Source organism: Citrus sinensis, chromosome 1, assembly GCF_022201045.2.
Source record: "Citrus sinensis cultivar Valencia sweet orange chromosome 1, DVS_A1.0, whole genome shotgun sequence".
In the NCBI taxonomy this organism is placed as follows: domain Eukaryota; kingdom Viridiplantae; phylum Streptophyta; class Magnoliopsida; order Sapindales; family Rutaceae; genus Citrus; species Citrus sinensis.
Window position 1 is genome coordinate 15,383,066 of NC_068556.1, and position 17,010 is coordinate 15,400,075.

The 17,010-nt window shown below is 34.3% G+C and overlaps 1 protein-coding gene across 2 annotated transcripts; it reads right to left on the reverse strand.

The window, feature by feature from the left end:
- Position 1: 1 nt before the first annotated feature.
- LOC102628100 (DExH-box ATP-dependent RNA helicase DExH3) lies at positions 2-14,401 on the reverse strand. 2 transcript variants are annotated; one of them, XM_006490648.4, is made up of 19 exons: positions 13,810-14,401; positions 11,501-11,655; positions 11,329-11,416; positions 10,863-11,090; positions 9,622-9,717; positions 8,726-8,914; positions 8,456-8,615; positions 8,251-8,381; positions 7,386-7,559; positions 7,002-7,274; positions 5,585-5,779; positions 4,191-4,394; positions 3,691-3,760; positions 3,451-3,599; positions 2,117-2,425; positions 1,791-1,850; positions 1,474-1,626; positions 1,232-1,342; positions 2-1,084 (listed from the first exon to the last, which is right to left on the reverse strand). In XM_006490648.4, exons 1-19 carry the CDS (start codon positions 14,182-14,184, stop codon positions 611-613), a joined length of 3,594 nt encoding a protein of 1,197 aa, XP_006490711.1. In that variant the 5' UTR covers positions 14,185-14,401; the 3' UTR covers positions 2-610. The 2 variants fall into 2 exon arrangements, with proteins under 2 accessions (XP_006490711.1, XP_006490712.1); XM_006490649.4 differs by lacking the exon at positions 13,810-14,401 and having other exon boundaries at positions 11,306-11,416; positions 11,501-11,515.
- Positions 14,402-17,010: the final 2,609 nt, after the last annotated feature.

The following is a 17,010-nucleotide window of genomic DNA, read 5'->3' on the forward strand; positions in this document are numbered from 1 at the left end:
AGACAAGTAATGAATGGTTACATACTCAGTCTTGATAAAGATTTCAATAATGAAATCGAAGTTCACACAAGGAATGCCAGAATTTTATTATATATACAAGCATCGAACTGATGATAAATCTATCTTACTACTATTCCATGACAACATAAGCTAGTACACTTGAATGGCCTAATAATATATGCTTTTCAATTTAAAGATACAAAATTTTCTTTTGCTATCATGCCAACTTCATCCTCTTCAAAGAATTATAAAGGTGATTTTCTAGTCTCTTGGTAACAATAAGATGCAAATGTGAGAGTGGCCACCAGATGCTGCACCGAACTTAGGTCAAGAAGACTTCAGAAGCCAGTCAGGGAGCACTCAATCCTTACTGTCTCTTTAAATTTTACAAACAAGGATTGTTATTCTTAACCCTTTTCATAAAACAGGGTTCAGAAGGGTCAGCAACTGCAGCTCCTCTCTCAGCTGTAATTCCATAGCAGGAAAAATGATACCCCACAACTCCATCAAAAGTTCCAACTTTAACCAGGAGCACCGTTCTTCCTTATAGTTAAATGAAATAGTATCACAGTGTTTGTTGTTATTGTAACTCCTCTTTGCACCAGAGAATTCAAGTTCTTTTCTTACTTCTATTTTTCCTCTTTAAGAGCATTGACACATGGTCAAGATCTCTGGCAGATGAATGGCGATCGCCCCTCAACCACAGCAATGCCTCTGCAGCTGCATCTTTTTCAGCAAGTTTTTTATTGCCACAAGGCTGCCCCACAAAGTTCAATCCATTAAAGATCACAGTGGAACGAAACTGGTTGTTTTTTAGTTGCTTTGTCTTGTAGGCAGGAGCACCATGTCCTGCTCTGGCAAGCACTGTTTGCAGATCAGTTTTTGGATTATCACCCCCACCTTTTGAGACCATTCCACCTTTTGAGACCATTTCTGGGAGTGCCACTTTTGCCGACTTCTTTGAGGGTGCTGGTATCTGGCGGCCAAAGACAAATCTGCCCTCACATCGATCCTCTGACACCAATAATCTGACCGCTAGTAGGAGTTCATTCTGGACTTCAATACCCAACTTAGGATTAAGAAGCTGTGCACAGAGAATACAAGATTACACTCCGGGTCCAGCAATGGTTTGAATAAGAGAGGTTTTTAAATTTAAAAAAAGAAAAAAGAAAAAATAACATCATAATTAGAACAGAGAAATACTAGCTCAGGAATTTCAATTAGTACTTACTTTTTGCTGAGTAAGTTCCTCAATCTCTCTCTTTAAGCTTAAATAGGTATCAGCTAATTCGGGTTTCATGAAAAATTCCAAGTATCCTCCCAACATTTTGAGGTGTCCATCCTATCAAAACCCAGTAAATTTAAGCACAAATCATGCCGTAGTAGGGGACAAAAAAGGATGATTATCCATGTCTTCCATCAAGACAAAAATAGTTCTAATGAAAAAGACAGCTAAGGAATTAAACAACTTACCAGTCCACCTCTAGAAATGTTACCTCCAAACAAGAGAAGCACAGAATCAGATACACCAGTTGAATCCCGGAGAAAAACTGAATTCACTTTGATCTTTTCATTGAAAACTAGCCATGGGTATGGAATTTTAGGTACTCCAGCATTCACAGAATTCTGTTGAAGACAGTCCATAACCCAACATAAAATAAGTAAATAACTATCATAGATAGTGGAAAATTACTATTCAGATACATCTGAGTTCTTTATAGTAAATGAGAAGGTGAAGAAAATCAATTTCCTAAGGGGACAATGAAATGGCACGAAGACGAGAAACTTACTGAGTATAGAAGCACCTGACCATCCTCCATTGTTTTCAATGCTATGGACTTTTCTTTATTCTGCGAAGTACAATTGTATCAGTAAAAATTATCTACCATGTTCCAAGAAAATGCAACTCATCTCCCTAGCATATGGTTAAACTTTAGAAAAGAAATTGGCCAACCAAATCTACTCGGAAACTACTCCAAACGAGTAAATTAAAATTCACAAAGATTCCTTTAAATGCAATTTCTACTGGGCAGAATTTCAAGTTACATGAAGAATAAAACTACAGAAGAAGAAAGCATTTTCTTAAACCTCCAAAGACAAATGCAGCATTACTCACCACAACAGAGCATAGTCCAGGAAACAAGCCGGCACAGATGACTGCTCGGATAAGATGCTCATCATGGCTCCATTTATTGCAGTTTTCTGTATTGCGATCAACCAGACCAGCATCCTTGAGCAAAAAAAGGAACTGTTTTCGTAAAGAATCAATGGCTTTCAGAGTTTGTGCAGAAAGAAAATTTTTCCAACAATACTCATAACCAGATTGATGTCTTTCAGCATCTTTCCAACCATCATAAGCACGTACAAGTGCAAGATGGTCGCTGTAGTCACGGGCAGAGAATTGAGCTTTCGCTGACTCTGCAAGCTACAAAAAGCAAGGGGTAATTCGTCACAACATTGTATATAAGAGTCTCGACCACCACAACCAAGAATTATCTCTCAGAATGCGCAGACTGGAAGTTTGGTAATTGCAACAGAAGTTGTCACGGGTACGGGCACTAAAGAAGTGACAAGTAAGAATAATTGTTTTTGAAAAGAAAAAGTCAATTCTAGAATAATCTTTAACGAACAACATACACCATGAGACATTCCGAAACATGACGAGTAATTCATTTATGTGTAAAGCAAAACACATGCTTGAAAACTTACAAATCCTAAAACATTGACAACAAAACTATACGTATATATATAGTGTTTTCTTGGTTAATAAATTGACACTACTGTGGTGGCGCTGCATTTTTTTCTTGAAATGAGTGGCAGATAATATAAATTGTAGATTTCTGTTCTATGGTTAATATTTATTCTAGGAAGCTGCAATGAAGGAACAATCACCAGACATTTATCTAATTCCAATTTGTGAGCCCATTTTTTTTAGTAAAGGTGCCATTGAATATAACAAAATAATAATTTCATGTAGAATCACATTTTCGTTCACGAAAAAAGATTATGAGAATTTTTGCACACCTTTTTCAAGCAGCAGAACATGGCAAAGATAACTGCCATATAGTACAATTTTCTAAGATTTTCAAAGTCAACAGTGTGCAGGAATAGAATAAGTTAGCATTGAAGTGCCACAGTACTATTTTCTACAATTTCCAATGCCAACAGGGTCCATAACTGGAAAAAGTTAGCTAGGATGGTTCAAGCTACTACAAAGAGCAAATAATAGAGCATTAAAGTGCAAAATCTCCTCTATCTCTATGATTTAACCATGGATCCAAATTCCTGATACTTCAAAACAAAAGAGCTAGTGAATAATATCTAACAATGGGTCAAAAGAAAGAACAAATAAAATAATTTACTCTTCACTAGAAGCAGAATGCTGGAAAAGAAGATACTACTAAGAGAAGTGAAACACTTATCGCTGGTGGAAACCGTTAACAAACTTACGTCCTTCTTGTCAAATGGCATCAAGAATGGGTCTCTGACACTAAGACCAGCAACAACGGTCATTACTGGATCTAGACAGTTGAAAATAGCCCCTAATATGAGCATTTTTCCAAGTTTAGGCTCAACTGGAAGCATTGACAAATTGCGTCCTGCAAAATACAAGTAAATTTTCTTTATTTTAGAATATTTCAATATGACCAAATAAAAAAATAAATGAAATAAAAAATAAAAAATCTGCACCTAGCACTGTCAGATTCTCATTCTCATCTAAAGCCCCAATGATCTGCAGATATTCAATAGCATTTTTGACCTACAAAACAAATATGAATAAAAGAAACTGAGATGTAAAATTGCAAAACGATAATACGGATTGAAGAATTTAGATTCCTAAAACGAAGACATTCAGGGGCGGAACTATGTCGAGGCTTGGAAACACCAAAAATTTCCAGGAAAGCTAAGGTTCTTAAGTGAAGTTTAACGTATTTCAATGTAAATTTTACGTTTTGGCTCCCTCAGTTTACATTTGTATTTTATGGCCTCCTCGAGTATGCTGTTGTTTCATTATGGCCTGCATTGAACCAAAATCCTAGTTCCACTGATGAAGATATTAATAATTGAAAGAATTGAAAGTTCAAGTAAGCAAGAAAACCAATGCAATCTTATTATTATTATTATCATTTCCTATCACTGCAACTTTTACAGCAATGTAGGCCCCAGGAATAATTCAGTTGGAAAATTACCGATAATGGCTCAGGTGGTTGCAGGGCTCTAGATAGGAATTCGGAGATACTTCCAAGTTGTAAACTTTTGATTTGCAAACATAGAGACTGCAGTGGAGTCCTTAAAAGTTCTGGCAACTGATAATCAGCAAAAGCATCATAGACATATCTGGGATAGAGATGGTAACACTCGCCAGGCTGTACACGGCCAGCTCTTCCTCTTCTCTACAGGACACAAATCGAAAACTAGTGAAACCAATTCATGTTAAGAACCTTGATTTCGAATAAGGTTATCACTAAAGATCTGCAACAACAAAGTTTTGCATAATGAATGGGTACTACATTAAATTACACGAAATTCATTCAAGCAGCAGATAATCAAACATAAATTTGAGCTAATCATTATGTCACAAGATATGTCAAAATCTAATACTCTACAAATAAATTATTTGAAATAAATCCAAGGGCATGAAAATTTCAGCGAAACTATGATAAAGCAAAGGAAGAATTAAAGATTACATTGAAGTGATACATGATTTAAAAAATAAAAACTGTTTTCACCAACGCTAAATTAGTCAGAAGGTGGATAGGATTCAGTCTGATAATGCAATAAAATTTCTAGCCATGTAATGTTATTTGACATTTGTTCAGCGCAAGTTTAAGAGAGATTGAAGTGAAGATTTCAATTACATGATTACCATGTCACAACTACAGAGTTACAATATAACTTCAAAAGAACTGTCGTTCTAGACTTGATAAACCCTAGTACTGGAAACTGGAAAATACCAACCAAACTCAAACATAATATTTTGCTTTTATTCTTTCCTAAAATAAGTTAGGTGCTTGTAAGTTGTAGCAAAGAAGCTTCTTTTGGCAATTTGCTAATATTCCAATGCAGTAACATTTTTTTGCAGCAAAAACATACAGCCACTAGCCACCTATTCCACTTGCGAATTTGCAATGTCGGGAAAGTCAAGTCTTGACTCTCTCCTTCAATTAATTCCCAGGATCAATGGAGAAAGTTCAAATAAATAGAACCCCTTGTCCTAGTGTTTAATTTAAAGAGTGAGACCTTTAACACGTTTGGGACCCATTGAGTTGAGAACTAGTGTTGATAGTAATAGCAGATCTGATAAGGGTAAAAGGTGCATTATAAATTTCCTCATATGAACCTGGACCAGAACTATGGAGCAAAAGGATTTTAAGAAGTTGATATCAACTAGTTTCAGATTTAGGCTTAGTTGAGCAAAGTGCCAGTTGATAGCCATACAATTCACAATTACCCACAAAATCTGCAATCAGATATCATTTCACTTCGGAGAAAATATGAACTCAAAAGTAATTAAATAGTGAGTCTACATCAGCCATGATTCAGTAAATGAGGTAGAATGTTCGTATGTTGATCATATTCTTACTTGTCGGGCGGCGGCCTTTGAGATCCAGGAAGGAAGCAAACAAGGAGTGTTATTTAGAGCATCATAAGATGTCTCTTTTGCCTTCCCACAATCAATAACAAAAACCACATCATTGATGGTTATACTAGTCTCAGCCATGTTAGTAGCTAGAACAATTTTCCTCACTCCATCTTCTGGCTTATCAAATATCAACCTCTGCATCCAAAATAATAAAAAACGGAGCAAATCAAGAAATGACAACATAAACTGTAAAGTTAACAAGCAATAGATAAAATAGTATCACTTTAAATCTACAACTGGGTAAGAGAGCTAAGGTGAATGTAAAACATGGCTAATTAAAAAAAAAAATGAAAACCAGAATTGAAGTTTCCTGGCAAAAATGTGGGAAAAATTTACAAAAAAACATCAAAACATTGCTCATGGTTCGCTAAGGTAGAATGTTTAGTTTGGCACAAATATTACAGAGACAACAAATGGTTTCCGGTCAATCTCTAAAGCTATCTGAATCATTTTCTGCTCAGTTCTCAAAAACTTTACTTCTGGCTCGAGAAACTAGTGCATCCCAAAAGGAATTACATAATGAATCACAAGAAAGAATGTGGGGGCAAGATGGACAAAAGAAAAGTGCAGGATTTCTGTCCATTACAGTAGAAAATAATGTCAGAGTCCCCACTGAAAAAGTCAGGAAAACAAGGGGACTTTACAGCTTAAAATGATTTTCAAACACCTTGCGCCCAGAAGTAAGGTCCAATTTAAAGCATTTGCATTACGAGGTATTGAATTTCTTTAAATGATGAGCAAAATCAGGTAACAGAACATAGAAGTCAAAAAATGGAATCAAATTAACTTGAAATTAGCCTAATTCATCTAGCAGTAGCATAAATTCCTCAATATATTTTTGTTTTTTTGGGGTGAGGGTGTGGGGGGAATTAACCCAGACTCCCACACCGACTCGGAACAGTGATCCACCCCAGCCACCCCATGCCGTCATATGTTGCAGAACATTTTATATAATAGGAGATGAAGAAACTCCCCATATATGTATACGTATATGCCTATTATACATATCATCAGAGAAGAAAACTCTTAAAAAAAAAAAATGATACTTTTGGACTTCCCATGCTGTAATAAAAACTCTATGAGAAAATATAGAAATGTATGCCACATTAGCCTTTCAGGAGAGCTTTAAAATTTGGTTCTATGCAGGTAAAGTCTCAAGATTTAAAGTCTCAAGCATCAGCCATGCCTTATGAACCTCAACAACCTTCCAAATCCTGGTTAGCACATGTATTTGCATGAAATTACTCATCAGATTAAAACAAAATATTGTAAAGGAGTTCTTTCCCGTTTACAAGAACATGCCACAGTAATACTACTTGCAGAGAGAATGGGTCACAAGAGTGAATGATGAATGCACCTGTTCGGAGCTTGCCATAGAACCATGGCATGCAAGTAACAACACTCTGCTTGGATCACCCAAGAGAGGATGAGCTTGGAGCTGATCTTTCAAAGAGTTTATGTCATCCCAACCGGTCATAAAAACCAAAACAGCACCAGGTCGCTCTTTCTTCACTATGTGGCAAAGCACGTGCTCAATGAGGTTAAATCCAATTGAGTCCGGATTCCAACAGGATAAAGACTGCTGAGTCTGTACACTATATTCCCTAAAATCAGCAGCTTCAAGTGCATCCTGATCAAAAGTTTCAGGGGGAAAACGTATTAATAGATATACAAAAGCAACAAAGGATGCTAATCCGACTCCCTGCACATCTACTTATCTAGCTTCCCAAGATTCACATACCTCAACAGCAGAAGCAATGGAGCTCTTTCTCTTTCTCAGAGCCAGAGCTTGTTTTTGCATTTTCCATGACTTCTCTTGACCATAATCATCAATTTGATTATATGTGTTCAAACGATATCTAGTCATCTCCAGAATATTTTCCAGAAAATATGCTCGAACAGGGTATGTAAAACCCTGAAATAAGATGTACAACAATGATTGTGCCAACCTCCCAGGCAGGAAAAAGAAAAAGATAGAAAAGACTAAAAACGAAGTAAATGGCAGGTGAGTCCACGGCACCAAGCAGTCAAACAAAGCCCTTTTTAATATCAAAATTTGTTAGAGATCACATCATGTTAACTCTTAAAGTTTGTCAGCGAGAAGGAACAAAAATGATACAGACAAGTAGACTATTATTGTCAATTTAAAAAGATTAAGAAGAAAAAAGTTGCAATATAACTAAAAATTCAGAATGAGGTGATTGATCATAAAACACAGGCACATGGGCAATTCTTTCATGCAATATCTTTTCCATGATAACTCTTCATTTCATTTTCCAAAACTGATTCATAGAAATTTTGAAGTACAAAAAAGGTCCTGAGTTCAACTGCCAATTATAGAAATTATCATAGGCAACTAATGAATGATGTTACCAACAGTTTCCCAATGTTTAGAGAAATTTTTGAACTGGGATAAGAGTTATGATATCAGTCACTAGCAATATCACATAAAGAGTTAATGATATAGTAAGATCATGAAAACTACATCCAGAAAACAAGAGAAATCCATATGAAATAATAACAAGAGGATACATATATATCGAGAAGAATGTGGGATTGATTCCTATAACTAGGTACACTATAGTACTTTGCATCCATTAAATTACCGGAATATGGAGCATCGGAGCACCACCAAAATATGAAGAGAATAGTTCTGCATTTAAGGTTGCACTCATGAGAATCAACCTCAATTCCGGTCGGCGTGGAAGGAGCTCTTTCAGGACAATAAGAAGAAAATCTGAAATATAGACAAACTACGGTTAAAATCACATCTGAAACATCAACATAGACCTTAATGGATTGCAAAGTTACCTTCATTCATCCCACGTTCATGAATCTCATCAACAATAACATGAGTTACACCTCTCAAACTTCTGTCAACAAGTAATCTCCTCAATAATATGCCAGTGGTGCAAAACATAAGACGTGTGTCCCTTCCTTTCATTCCCTCTAGCCGAACTTTATAACCAACCTTTAAGAGCAGGAAAAACGACTAAATAAAGAGGACAAAATCTTAATCTGCATGATGACAATAATCTAAATGATTGAGCAGAGACAAAGAAATAAAAAACAGAAACTAACAGATTCTCCCAGTTTCTCCCCTCGTTCTGCAGCAACTCTTTCAGAAACAGCCATAGCAGAAATTCTTCTAGGCTGTGTACATATGATACTGCAAGCTGCTCCACGAGCAGCTTCAGTCTCCGATTCTAATATATACTGTGGAAGCTGTGTGGTTTTACCGCAACCAGTTTCACCCGAGACAACCACCACCTACAAAAATCAATACAGTTAGAATGCCCCTTTTAGTCATCACTAACAAAGTAGAAATCATACATCAATCACATAAATGGTTGACACAAAGCCTATGATACATCATTAAGACAGAACAAGCCACTCAGTCTTGTTACAGAGCAGTACTAGATTCTTGCATAGAACAGCACCAGACAGAATCAGCTAATGCATTATGCCATTTAGACGTGAACACTTTAACTCTCACAGTATTGCTCTCCCACCCCAAGAATAAAGGAGGGATTTTCCCTATTAAAGTAACATAAAAGAAAGGCCGGTATCACCTGATTGGGTCAAAGTCTCACTTTTTCAACTTCAAGTGCACAAATTAAATTCTCAAAAAAAAAAAAAAAGTGCACAAATTAAACCTCATGAAAAATAAATACAGCATTAGGATAAAAACCACTTCAAGTACCCTACTGTGCCAAGACCAAAAATGGGTAACAGCCCTCTGTTCTAAACAAATAAAGAAATGCCTAATTGTTTAAGGTAACAACTCACTCTGCAGAAGAAAGATAATAATAATTCAAAATTACATGGATGGCAGCAGACATTAACTCAAAATCCCCAATGAGGCTCAGCCACAAAGTTTTTCTTACTAGACATCAAATCGACATGGTATATAGAGAGATGCGAACTAGGAATTAAGCCATGACAAACAATCATAATAACTAACAAATATAATTAACCTGATTCTCTGAAATGGCTTTTAATAATGCATCCCTCTCTTTGTATGAAGGTAGACTTCTTCGAAATTCAAGCATCTTCTGCCCTTCAGGAGATTCCTACAAAAGTCCAGGTTTTTCAATACATTTTCAGACATTCATAATAAGGGAAAAGGGAATCAGTCATAGCAACCATAAGATTAAAAATGGGAAAACTTGAATGAAAAGGCACCAATTATATTGTAGAAATCAGAGAGTCATTGCCCCCATTATTTGTTGTTTTACTATCAAATATACGACAGCAAGAGTAACAGTTGACTACAAATAACAATATACATAAAAAGAAAAATATTAGTAGGTATTTTATATGAAAGATTTAGCGGCTAAAAAGATTTTTATCATTATTTCCATTTGTTTCTGGGATGGATTGGATCATATCTTGCTCAACTCTGCAACCACGTGATGGAAATTGTAGAAGATCAGCTGTTAATTAGATGTAACTAGTAGTAAAGTATTAGTAGATAACATTTAGAGTAATTAATAGTTGGTAATTAACAGTTGGCTGTTAGTAGTTAGATTGATCTATATATATACACATGCACATATAAACAGTGTAAAGATAATAAGTAAGAAATGTTTAGATAATCGTTAGAGTAATATTTTACACTGTTAGTAGTTGAGTATTAGTAGATAATGGCTAGAGTAATTAACATTTGGTAATTAATAGTTCACTGTTAGTAGTTAGAATGATCTCTATACATATACATATAAACAGTGTAAAAAATATAAGTAAGAAATAAAAGCTTTTTTTCTTCAACATGATTGTTGGGAAAGGGGGGAAAAGAGAGGGAGATCTAGTGTCAGAAGAAGCACCAAAATTGCTGGGATACGGATCCATCTCGTTTGATGCCGAATACTTAGGTCACAGCTTAGTGATAAGGCATTCACTGGGTAAGAGATGGAACTTCAAGTGATATTTTACTCACAGGCACTGGGTCAAATCATTTTTCTTTTAAATAAAACATTTTAGGAATTTATTGAATCTAAATTTTAGAACGTGATCTTGAAGTATACTTGCAGTTTTCCTCATTTGTTCCGTTTCTTGGTTGCTAGCATATTTATTCTTCTTCGCCAAAATAATAAAATGACCAAAATCATGCTAATAGAGAGCGAAATCAAAATAAAGAACGAAAGACCGAACTGCCAGCAGTGTGAACTACAACAAAATCAAATTACTTCATAAATCTTATCAGGGAGACATGAACCTGCCAAGCTTGCTGCTTTTCATGCATCTGCAAACTTCTCTGCCGGAGAATTCTTTCCCTCACAACACTATTCTGCACCAGCTGTTCCTGCTGCTCATAGAGTCCTTCATCATTAGTAGTACTGCCAACATTGCTTAAACTCGACATGGAGGCATTGATATACTTTTGCGAAAGATAAGCTTTGAGATGAGCATCTACTTCTCTTAATAATCCAAATGGTAAGATCACCTACAAAAGTTCAAGCACCTCAGCAAATTATGTCGGACGCACAAAGAAACATAACAATTTTATGCCCTTGAGGATTGTCCACAATTTTTAATTTTGTATTGAAAAGTAACTGAAAACCTTGCACAAAGTAGCAGGGGATGTGTATTTTTCTTACTTATCATTCAGGCATTCAATTTTTCATAAATAAACTAACTACACCATATAAAAGGACATACAGAGTGAAGAAGGCAGAATAAACCTCTCTTTGCGGACGCTTTTCGTCTAGATCAGATCTGTAATTCGGTAGAGGGGCTTTACTAAAAACGACTACTTTTGCATATTGACGACTGCAAACAAATTCTCAGATATTAGAAAACATTCAAAAGATATAACAAATAAGGGAAAAAAATGACTTTATGCACTTCGCATACCTATGTAAACCCATTCTGGTTGCCAATGCTGAAAGTTGTTCGAAGTCACGTCGGTCCTTTTTCGCCCTTGACACCACTTCTTGCTCATCCTTGTTGCGAAGCAGCATGGTTAACTTCCATCTCCACTCATCAATATTATCAAGGGTTGAACCACACTGATAATCATCAAACAACAAGAATGCAACAGAGTTATATGTGCCGGAATCAAATCTTTCTTATAAAAAAACAGCACTTATGCCTCCAGAAATTACAAAAGAACAAACCAACAATGCTCCAAGCAATAGACTGAAAGCCCAGATAATGATCTGACTAATGACTAACTGGAAATCAGGACTTCAAGCAGTTAAATCTGACAAACTGCAAATCAGATCAGACACTTTGAGAGTAAACTAGAGACTGATAAATTTGTTGGACAATTTTAAATAATTCTGAAAGACGTGTCTTTGAGGAAGTGTACAGAAAATAAGATTAACACACATGATGGGAAAGGCATGAAGATGTAACATGACAAAGAGAGGGAATATTTCAGAACCATTGGCAATTATTATTAACCAATTATCATAACTGTTGCTTGGAAACTAGTGGGTAGTACAGATGTTTAAATTGATAAAGATTGAAGTTATATATTTACAACTGAACTATGGTCCATGGAAGAAAAAGTATAAAGGTCATTGATGTTAAAGATCAATCAGTTGATGATACACAAGTGAGTTACAAAAAGAAAGTTATGAATAATCACTCATGGACTTCAAGAGCAACTTCCATCCTTGGCCTACAAATCCTAAGCTCCAAAACCTCTCGAGACATAGAGTTCATTAGCGTGAGCTATCTACTCTTGCTACTTAAATGTTATCTCATGTTCTTTAATCTTCCAAATATTCTCAAGAGCATTGCACTGACATTTTCAGTTTCCAAATGAGCTGATTCGAAGGAGCTTTGATGCAAATTAAGAATCTTTATCCTATTTAAATTAGTCCCTTTATTATCTAAAGTTTATGTTTCTTTTTCTTAAATAGTTTAGGAGTTTGTTTTCCTTTTTCTTCATGGTTTAGGATAATTACTAATAGTATAAAAAACACTCTCTTGTAGCCTTTGAAGGCATATTTGAATTCAACAACATTTTTAGTTTTCAAAGCTCTGCGTGTGTTTTTGAATATAGTTAATTTTCAATATTCTGTAGAATCAACGAGTCTTAACCCTCTATGTTCATGATATTCTTTCGAAGCGACATGAAATTAGATTGTTCCTTTATTTTAGTATTCTCAAGAATCAGCAAAATATTAGAACATTAAACTTCCGCTACATCAAGCTTTTACATTGTGGAGAACATGCCAAGATTTTACATGTAACTTAGAAGACATGCATCATCTTTAAAAAAAAAAAAACTCCCAATCATGATCATCTCTCATATGAAGTGATTGTAAAGCGTTTATTAGAAACTATAGAAAAGCAATATGAGGTTATCATGTTCCCATATTATGCATTTATTAGAGTTAATTATTAGCTTCCAGTATATGTTTATCACCTCAACAGCTCAAAGCTAAAATCAAGATAACCAATCTCTTTGTAAAATAATTCTTCTTGCTCTCTCTGGTGGAAATTCTAGCTTGCTTGTAAGAATTGCTAAACCTGGTTCCATATTCCTAGTTTAGCTCAACCCAAACTTCATTCCTTCAATCATGACGAACTATATTTTTGGGATCCTTAACACAATTGCATGGACATTAGAAGCCAATACATTTATTCATGACAATTTCTAATTACTCTCATGAGCTGTTATTCATCATAATTCGTAATTTTCTCTAAAGCTCTTGTTTCCATTGTTAAAACCCCAGTTTACTAAGGGTAGCCCATCCCAAAAAAATTATTTTTCTGCGAAGGTTCTTTTTATTGAGCAACAAGCAACAAAGCATGAACTAAGAGAGTGGTCACGTTGACGCTAAAAGTTCATTGTATCGTACAGAATCAATTTTAAGGCCAAAAAATAAAGAAATAAATCACCTGCTTAACTGCCAAATAGAGCTAGGAAAAACAAAAAGAGGAACAGGGAAATAATTTGAGCTGTTTAGGAATTAAAATTTAAAACTCAGAAAAGATGAAAACTTTCACTAAAATTCAGTGAGCTCTCACAAATTAACACGTGCAAATTTAACGTTTCTACAGTTCATTTTATTTGTCACCTTAAAACAACACAACTGTCAGTTCCAAAAGTAATAAAAACACCTCAAATCAATAATGAAACAATGTCAAACTCAAAATATCAAATGAAATAATCTAATTCAACAAAAAGGGTATCCATCAAAACTAACCATTTGCTGCTGTGTTGACCCAAATTCACGGTCAGAGTCATCGCTGGACTCGTCCTGGTAAGCATACCGGCCGTAATTAGACGTCTGCTGCTCCAAAAGAGGGTACGAAACGGCCTTCCAATCAAGCCGACGAGTCCTAGTAACAGCCCCCGAGCACGTGACCACCGCGTGCCTTCGCCTACTCAAGTGAAAAGGCAAATGATAATGATAATGATGCAGCAACCTAAAAGCTACAGCTTGATTTTTAACAACGAGAAGCGATAATGGCGAGGGTTTTAGTAGAGCTTTGGGGGCCCTGTAGAAGTTAAGAGAAGTAGGTCTAAGAGCCATGGTCATGGTTGTGCCACTTCGAATGAAAATGAACGAGAAGGGCATTGAGCTTTGTATATTGTATGCCAGGTGTTTGTTTTTTTGTGTCAGTGAGGGTTAAGCTGACGCAATTGGAGTGATTGGAGTGAGTCTGAGTGGTAGAGGGGTTTTGGGAGGTTTTAGCGGCCAAGCTTTTGCCAACAGCCCAACACCACCTGCAGACGCTGAGAGAAGCTGAAGCTGTTGCCTGGTGCTGGTTGAAACACTTACAAAGGCTAAATAATTAACCCCAGTTTTAACTTTTATATACGTGTACAGTACTTTGTATTCCTTAATATTTGACAATACAACCCTCTTTAATTTGGTCAAATGACAACAAGACCTCATAATTTTGGAGAATGAGCATCTAGACCCTTTCAATATTTTTCAAACAGTGTTAGTGCCCGTTTGCTATTGTTTTTGTGAGGAGAAAAATGATTTTAAAAAGTTAAAAGTTAGTTTTAGTATTTAGTAAATTTTTTAAGAAATTATTTTTAACAAAATTATCCTATCATATAGTAAAATTTGAAAAGCATGGAAGGAGAAGTTTTTTAAAATCTAATCTTGAGAATCAATTTTATATTTAATATAATTCTATGTATATCCAAATATATATTATAAAAATTCAAAATTATCTCTATTAATTGGGAAATAAGATCATTAAACTTTAAAGTGACTATTATTATTACCAATTAGATTGAGATAACAAAATAAAAATATAAAATTACTAATATAAAGTATTTATTTTAATTATCAATTATCATATATAAACAATAAAAAATATTTTTGATTCATGTTTATAAATGGTAAATAAATTTATTCAACACTATATCTAATTCAGTCATTTACATTCTTACAATAGTTTAACAATAAGATTTACCAAATACGTATAATTACTTTTAAAACTCAAAACATTTTTTAAAAATAAATTTTACGAAACATTTAACTGATTCTTTTCACAACTATTAGCTAATCTGATTATTTCTATAGCACATGTAACAACAATTATTTTAATAGTTACAGCATTACCAAACTGGCCCTTAATTTCTTTCTATTATTTTGATTTATGAATTGAATTTAAAAAAAAATCTTATCTATCTTTTTTAAACACCAGAGAAAAGCATAGTAAGTTGTTCAAACAACTGAATCAATTTCAAACAAATGAGCCATTAATACATGTAGATATATGGAAGATATAAAGTTTTTAGTTATTACAAGCGTGTTTTATTAAACCGGATCAATTTTGTGATAATTAGATATATGAATAATGGGTTAATTTCTTAACTTTATGCCATCAACAAGATAATGGTCGGTAAGATATCTCAATTAAAAGTATATGTAATCGTTTTTTTTTTTTAATATTACATTAGAGAGAACAAAATAAATTTGGGTTTATACAACCAAATTTTATCAAAAATGTTTAACAGAAAAATAATCGTGAGACATTCATGTTGGTTCCATTCTGACATTCTCTTTTGAGACTGGAATTTGTGCTTGTAGAGATTATTGGTGATTCAACTTATAAAAATTCGGTATGTGTTAATATAATAGCTTTGTTAATTTAGTAGTGGCTTTCAAATAACTTTATTTGACTAAATGGCTCGGCGTTTGACTTTATCTCTTTATGGGCTTCAGGCCAACGCCCTAGATCCTCCTCTAAATCCTTCAACGATGAGACTGAGTGCATTACTTTGTCTTTAGACTACAGGTGTATGTAAAGAGAGCTTTAAGTGCTTATTTAATTTCATAATCTTTTTATCAAAAATTTTGTTATTATTTAGTAGAGTTTTCAGAGATTATATAAGTTATTTTATCGATTTTTATCTCCACCAGCAAAAGTTTAGGGCCTGTTTGGTATTGTTTTTGAATCTGTATTTTCAGAGAATAAAAACAAAAATAAAAATGGTGTTTTGCAGTTGTTGTATTTTGAATTTAAATATGCATCTGGTATCATTTTCTGTATTCTATATTTTAAAATTAAAAACAGTAATATGCGTTTGGTAAACACAGTTGAAAATGATAAAAACAGAGAATATGCATTTGGTAATATTTTTTTCAAAAACAGTTTTTACTAATCATTTACATTATATTTATAGTCAAAAAATAATTATTTAGCTAATACACACAAATACAACAAAATAATTTAACCAAATTTAATATAAAAAAAATTACATGATAATAAAGTTTAAGAATTAACATTAATTAAAAAAATTTGACATTGTCATTGTTTTTACACCATATAATTAAGATATATATTACAACACATGATTTAAACAAAATAATTATAAAAAAATTACATGATACACATTATGCGTTACGTATGTAATCATGCCACATAAAAGCTGCAATTCCATCTCTTGTAGCATTCATCTTTGCGACACTTGCTGGAGATAAATCAATATTAGTAAGTGGCCTACTAGTGTCTCATTCATCGTTGGTAACCAAATCTTGCACATCAAAGTCCCCAAATAACCTATCACTTGCATTTTCTCGTCGAATAAAATTATACAAAGCGTAATATATAATTGAAATTAGACGTTGCTTACGTAAACTATAATTATGCATGTCCCTCAAAATTAAAAATCGCGCTTTTAAAACACCAAAGCATCGCTCAATTACAATTGGGCAAGCGCAACTCAACAAGAGAACGAAGCATACGAATACTTTCAAGCCAATATGCTCCATCCTTGCTAAGATCTGCCCCTCCCAAGTTAAGATATTTCAAGGAAGGAAGACCAGAAAGCCATCCAAGGCCTATTTGATTGGATTGATCAAGAAAATTATTGAGATCAAGATAAAGCAAATTCGTGAGGTTTCCAAGACTTTGTGGAATAGTCCCACTGAAAAATGAGC